Source organism: Charadrius vociferus, unplaced genomic scaffold (genome assembly GCF_000708025.1).
Source record: "Charadrius vociferus isolate BGI_N301 unplaced genomic scaffold, ASM70802v2 scaffold553, whole genome shotgun sequence".
Lineage (NCBI taxonomy): Eukaryota > Metazoa > Chordata > Aves > Charadriiformes > Charadriidae > Charadrius > Charadrius vociferus.
In genome coordinates, this window is record NW_009647688.1 from 2,430,630 (window position 1) to 2,437,335 (window position 6,706).

General features: G+C 47.1%; 1 protein-coding gene across 1 annotated transcript in view; it reads right to left on the minus strand.

Moving 5' to 3' along the window:
- Window positions 1-1,655: 1,655 nt before the first annotated feature.
- The window catches only part of LRP3 (low density lipoprotein receptor-related protein 3), a 20,872-nt gene continuing 15,821 nt past the window's right edge, over window positions 1,656-6,706 (minus strand). The window contains exons 4-7 of the mRNA XM_009881411.1: window positions 6,075-6,283; window positions 4,707-5,793; window positions 3,401-3,533; window positions 1,656-2,482 (exon numbers count right to left, since the gene is read on the minus strand). Coding sequence (XP_009879713.1) covers window positions 1,670-2,482; window positions 3,401-3,533; window positions 4,707-5,793; window positions 6,075-6,283 — 2,242 coding nt within the window. The 3' untranslated portion in view covers window positions 1,656-1,669. The remainder of the gene's footprint in view (window positions 2,483-3,400; window positions 3,534-4,706; window positions 5,794-6,074; window positions 6,284-6,706) is intronic.

Consider the following 6,706-nt stretch of genomic DNA (forward strand, 5'->3'; position numbering starts at 1 on the left):
CTTCCGTATTATATTTTGGTAAAGGCAAAGTCCTATTCCTTGTTCTTTTTCAGGCACTCCAAAAAGGGAATCCTAGTAAGAGACCCAGGGCAAAATATAGCCTATTTAAAGGGAAAACATCTTTGACACTTTGATGTAAACTTAACTGTTCACCAGGAAACTGTTCACTGTTTGCCGTTACAGCCAGGAGGGTCCGGCGCACAGCAGAGCCCAGCTCCACAGACACCAAAGTCCACCTCAGTTTTACTAATTCGGTTCGTAACTTCAGGCAACCATAATTCCTGCAGCAATAAACAGGCTACAGAGCACTCCGGCACTTACAGAGCAGCAGCATCAACTTCCTTGTTAATTCCTACATAAAGCATACTAGTTTGTCACTGCGCGACGGGGGAATCGAAGCAGAGCTCGTTAGAGCACAGGGGAGCCCCAACGCCCGCGCCAAGGCCAGGCCATCACAGGGGAACGTGCTGTCCTTCTGCGCAGCAACGTCACCCGTCTCCCAGGTAAACAGCTTGCTTGCTTTTCATTACACTCTAAAAACTAAAAAGGCACCAGTTTACATTTAAGTGTTGTACAATCCACACAGTGTCAACTTCAAAAATGGCACTGACCTATTTTCAGTTCTTAAAAGAAAAAAGCAAACAAAATAGCATCCTCTAAAAATAAAAAACAAACCCTGATTTATACATCTGCACCTAGGTAGCAGATTTACAAGCAAACTTGTGAAGCAGACTTTACTTCAAAATAAAACAGAAGTCTGATCCTGACAGTTAGCGAGCGCTCAGTGCTTTCTGCCACAGCCGACGGGAGCTGTGAAGCCTCAGTACCCTTCAGGGCACACCCGAAGCGGTGTAATCATAAAAGTCCCGAAAACACCACCCCTAACCTATACTGGTGCCTGGGGGGGGGGAGAAAGCAAACAATTCTTCAACCTTCACAACATCACTATGAAGAGAATGCAACGCACAACACCACAAAAAAGAAATATTGCTGCAACTGGGGTTCAGCACACTCCGCTCACACGGAACACTGCTCATCTCATTACAAAGCTGTCGCAGGTAAGACACCGGTATCGTTCTGGGTATTCCATACAGAAACTTTGGTTGCAGCGGACACGTGAAGGTACATACGGCCATCAACATTTCTGAAGGGAGCAATTTCTATAAAGAGGAAGCTACAAAGGATTTTATTTCCTTCTAAGTATTTGTATTTAAAATTATTACATTTTAATTAGATTATGTCTAAAAAGACAACGATGTTATTTCTAGTTTAGTACTCAAGTTACAGTGAGTGGTGCCTGCCCCAGGTTCCAACAGAGTTCTCTCTAGTTTCAGTAAGACCACTTGAAAAGCAAAGAAACACTAATTCCCTGAATGCAGAGTGAAAAAATGCACAGAAGTACCAGAGGATGGAGATACTGCAGTGACACATTCTTGCTCTCCCAGCCCCTGACATCGCATACTGGCCTACTTCTGCCCCACTGGAGCTTCATGAATAGCAACGAAGACAAAAACTTGTCCCATTTAGTCTCGTACTGTACTCCCCGTAGGATTAAAGCACACTGGTTTTAAGAGACAAAGTCAAGAGCACAGACATACCACCTATCAAAGTGCACTGTCATATAAACAATGAAGTTACAAAATTTACAGGGCCAAACCAAAAATTTTTATTAGCAAACGAGTAAAGATTCATCATCACTGGTATTGATTTCGGAGAGGGGAGTAGAGGACTCTAACATTGGCACTTCCACAGAATGGCAACAAGCCGCATGAATACCCAAAGGCTCCTCCCGGTATGAGTTAGGGCAACATCGGTTTTGTCCATCCACTTGGATATGAACATTCACGGGGCTGTCTGCATAAGCAGGCTCCCACTTTTTCAAGGGTAACCTACATGGCTCTTCACTCAGCGGATGACTTCTACTTAAACTACTGTCCTCTGGTACAGTCCTCCTGGACGCTGACCCTCCATGGATCGTTTCTGCAACGCTTTCAGATAAAGGATCTCTGAAAGTCTTTCCTGAATCCGCTCTACCGGACTGCTTGAGCTCAGTGCCAGAGGTCTCGGCGCCTAAACACTTATCAGCGCGTCCAGCCTCCGGCTCCACGTGTGCTGCTGTGCAAGTACTCGGTAAGACATTTGAAGGCGATGGCTCTGTGATCTCAGTCTCTGGCTGCAAGCTGTTACACCCGGCTTCTTGTAGGCCCCTGGCTGGGCCATGGGTGTTTGCCTCTAAACTAAGTCCTTCAGGGGAGGGTGGGGGGCTCCGAACCGTCCCGTCAGCACGGTTGATGATCCCGTCACCCAGCATAGTCTGTGACGTTCGGGCGGGTGTCAGGAGCGGGATCTGTCCTCTCACTCGAGGTCTGTGGAAGAGTCTGTTCCAGAGCCTGCCCAAGCGCCGCCGAGACGAGCTCCGTCTCGACGAGTGTCGTCTCATCTGCCTCCTCATGGCCGTTCGAATGTTCTGCAGCACAGAAGCCTGTAACACAGACATAACAAACCATGATTCCACATGTACTCAAAAGACTTGCCCTAAACCCTGTGCTGTTCACTAATATCACCGCTTTACCAGAATTCTCAGACTTGATCCCTACACTTCCTTGTTATGTGACTGTTTTCTAGTGAACTGTTCAACAATACCAACCACGGCACCGCCTGTACCGTGAGACTCTCCCTTGGAGAGTTTCCTTTATGAGCTTAAGCTCTACTTGTCTGCCCAGGAAGACGCTCCACTCCCACGATCAGATCACCACTATACAACCAGACTGCAGACCGCCGAGTCCTCTACCATCAGCAACAGCAGAAGACCCCCAAAAGCTGATGCCAACCGCAGAGAAGAAAAGCCAAGGCAAACTACTCCTCCACTCCAGTACCAAACAAAAAGAGCTTTATCGCACCAGGAGCTATATCACAGTTGGATACTCTCAACAGAGCACAGGGGATTTTTGAGAGCTCAGCAATGAAATAGAAGAATGGCAATGGCTTCCCAGTGTAACGTGTTTGTAAATGAAAAATAATCCTAGAATTTCCCAAAAATACTGCTAGAGACCTTACTTTCTTATCACTTCAGGCACGTTACAGTTTCAGCTTGAAAAGCCTTTTTTCTATTTACTTTCTGACCTTTCTCCCTGTCTCTGTTCATTCTATCTTGATGTACAGCAAAACAGTATGTGCTTATCTCACCGCAGTTCCCTGGCAAACACACTTCACGTGTTCAAAACTACCCACAGCACCAAGATGCATAACTGGTTCCTCAGCTCCAAGTAAAACACACACATTTTTATATGACTTCCATATAACTAGCACAGCTACTGAGAGAATACAGCTCCAGATTGATTCTATCTAATTCACAGCTGTTTGGCTGCGGATCGGTTCATTGGCACTGGTGTCTCCGTACTTGTGACGCGTTGTACACAGGGAAGTCTTCAACCGGGGGGATGAGTCCTTGAGCGATGAGCTGTCCGTAGGAAGGTGGAGCTTCCCGCCGCACAAACTCTGCCTCGAGTCGCGTCATCTGGGTCTCAAACGCTCTGGAAACAGAACCAGAGGGAAGACACAGAAGAGAAGTAACCGTCAGTCTGCCCTGCCTCCCTCGCATTAATGTGCAAGGGCAGTGCAGAGGGCTTCACACACAGCAAAAATGCAAACCTCCAACTTGGCTCCATGAGACCTCACCAGGATGCTAACATAAACAAAGGAACAGAGTGTAGGGTGTAAGCATCAGTGAATCCAATCAGCAAACACTTTGGCGCAGCCCCAGGTTGGACTCTGCAGCGACTGAAGTTTGCTCAATCGGACAGCTTACGCTAGGAACAGTGGTAACTTGCTCAGCAAGGGCCCAGAGGTTATTTTTGGAAAAGACTACGTTAAGAACTGGAAACAATCACACAACAGGGGCAGCTCGCAGCTCCAGTGAGCTCCGGCTGTCCTGCCAGAACCGAGGTTCCCAACGTAGCACGGCTGCCGTCTTCCAGCTCCTTAATCACGTAGATTCCATCAGGGGAGAAGGTAAAGCACATGGTGCTGCAAACACCAGCGGTGTCAGCAGCATGGCACAGAGCTGGCATGTACGACCAGAGATGGGCATCAGAACGTCCCTTACAACCCTCTCCTGAAGGGCAGAGCCATGCAACACACAGGCACAGGAACACACACCCCATCCAAAGGCATACGGGACCGGGGAGGGGGCAGAGCTCGCCCCAGCGGGAACAGGGGAGGCAAAACCTGCCCAGAATGGGCTCCCCCCACTGCAGGACACCACTTTTAGCAGAGCTGGGAACTAGAGTATTCAGGTAGGGGTCGAGGGTTATCCAGTTCAGATTCAGCAAAGACTCAGCTGGAATAGTTCAGCATTCGGTTTTTGGCAGGGGCAAGGGCTTTGTTGCACTGGGAGGAGGGGGGAGAGGAAATTGGTCAGAACAGCTCTGATCTAAGTCAGGCACCGGTTCTGCCGGGCTGCACAATAAATGTGTATTCCTCATAGATCACAGAAGAGCTGACATTCCTCTCACTACTTCTGAAAATCTTTACTCTTCTCTAAGCCTAATGCAGTGACTGCTATTTAATTGTTATCAATTCCTTGGACTGATTTCACAGTATTTTGCAAATTCTCTGGTTGACAATCGACTTATTTTCCTTTAAACAAAAAGGGAAAAAAAAACCCACCACAGCTATTAAAAGCATCATAAAAGCAAGATGCTTACCTGTACTCCCTGGTCCTCAGAGAATATAATTTAAATGCACAACCCAGTGCTATCACCAGCAGCAAGCCACACACGAGACTCCCAATGAGAGCAGCTGTGATCACCTTCCTGGGAACGATCACCAGGCAGTTATGCTCGTCGCTTCCATCCTGGCAGTCTTCTTGGCCGTCACAGCGCCAAGTCTCAAAGATGCATAGATTTGTACCACAATGGAAGTTTCCTGGCTGGCAAGTAAAGCAGTTTTTTTCATCCGAGCCATCTGGGCAGTTCTTTTGGTTATTACAGCGGTCAAATATCGAGTAACAAAGCCCACTGTTCCCTTCACACGGGTATTCGTTCTTCTGGCAAGCGGGACAGTTCTCCTCGTCCTTGCCATTAGGACAGTGCCACCAGCCGTCACAATGCTGCTTATCCGTGAAACACTCTTCATCGCTTCCGCAAGGGTGTTCCCAAGGAAGGCAATAGCCTTTCACCTGATAGGTGGCATTGAAGCCATGGCCAGTGCTCTTGGAGCGGGCGTGATACGAGACAGTGAGCTGGCCCTTTGAGGACTCCACGCTCACCGAATGCCTGTTGTTGTGGTACGAAAACGTTTGCATTAATTTATCCCCTCTCTCTCCGATGCCATCATACACCTTTACGTAGTCATTGTAGCCTAACTGCAAATCAAGCTGCAACAGAACGTGTCGATTATCTTGTGTGTCCACATACCACGTGCAACGAAGGTCTGATCTGCTGTGATCAGCACGGAATAAGTCTGGGGAAGCAAAAGATCCATAAAAATTACCCAGCCTTTTGCCACAGGAAAGATCAGGACAATTATCTTCATCTGAACCGTCACTGCAGTCCTTTACCGAATTACACCTCATCTCATTCATCAAGCACTTGGTGGAGTGGGCTGCGCTGCACTGGAACATTCCTGAGGGACAGATGCTGGATGGAGGCTCTGTTGGAGGGACAGTGCAATTTCTCTCGTCTGAGTTATCACCACACTCATCCATGGAATTACACTTCCAAGTACTGGGAATACACTTTCCATTTGCACAACGGAACTCATCTGACTGGCAGACAGCCTGACCGATCTTTCCTGTGAAAGAGGGCAGGGAGAATAAAAAAGTCAGTATCAAAACTTTTGGAAGAATCTGATGTTGCTTTTTAGGTCTACTACCCTGCATGTCACAAGTCAACCGGTCAGACCAGTACACTTCAGGAATACTGTTAAAAGGCCAAGCAGAAATAGTATGAGTGTTACCATGCTAACACCTTACAGTCAGCAAGACTGGCCCAAGACTCCTGTCAACAAAAAATACTACCGTCTTCAAGTTTTGCCAGAGTATAAGTGAAGCCAACAAAACTGTAAGGTTTTACCTCTAATATAAGAAAGGCGAAATCCCTGAGCCTGTCCTGAGCTTGATGCATCTGAGTGAAAAAATATCCAAACGTGGTCCCTTGCAGAGATGAAAGACGGAGGTATGGAAGACCCACACACTTTGTACTCCTCCCTCTTGGAAGAAGGGCCAATCATCAACCAGTCTACGGCACACTTCTGAGAGTCTTCCAAATCGAAGTTCTTAAAACTGTTAGTAACAAAAGAAAACACAAGTTACAAAAAGGACATGTATCTGGAACAAAGCCAAACACAGAAAAAACAGGCTGTAACAGACGACATTCTGCACCAGGCAGTGCTGACATAAAGAGATCACATTCAAAGATAATAAAACACCTACAGTATCTTGAGTACATATAAACAGAGCACTCAAATTCCCCCAGTTTGGCAAAGCACCCATCTCACAGGCATAAACAGCACGCTGAGTAGCTCCAAAAGCTGAAAGGATGACTCCTCTTTTACTCAAGAGTCCTTAAATAAAACTGCAAAATTCCAGAATAAATTATATAGAAGGTAGATTAATTTAGAATCATATCACAGACTGGTTTGGGTTGGAAGGGACCTTAAAGATCACCCAGTCCCACCCCCCTGCCATGGGCAGGGACACCTCCCC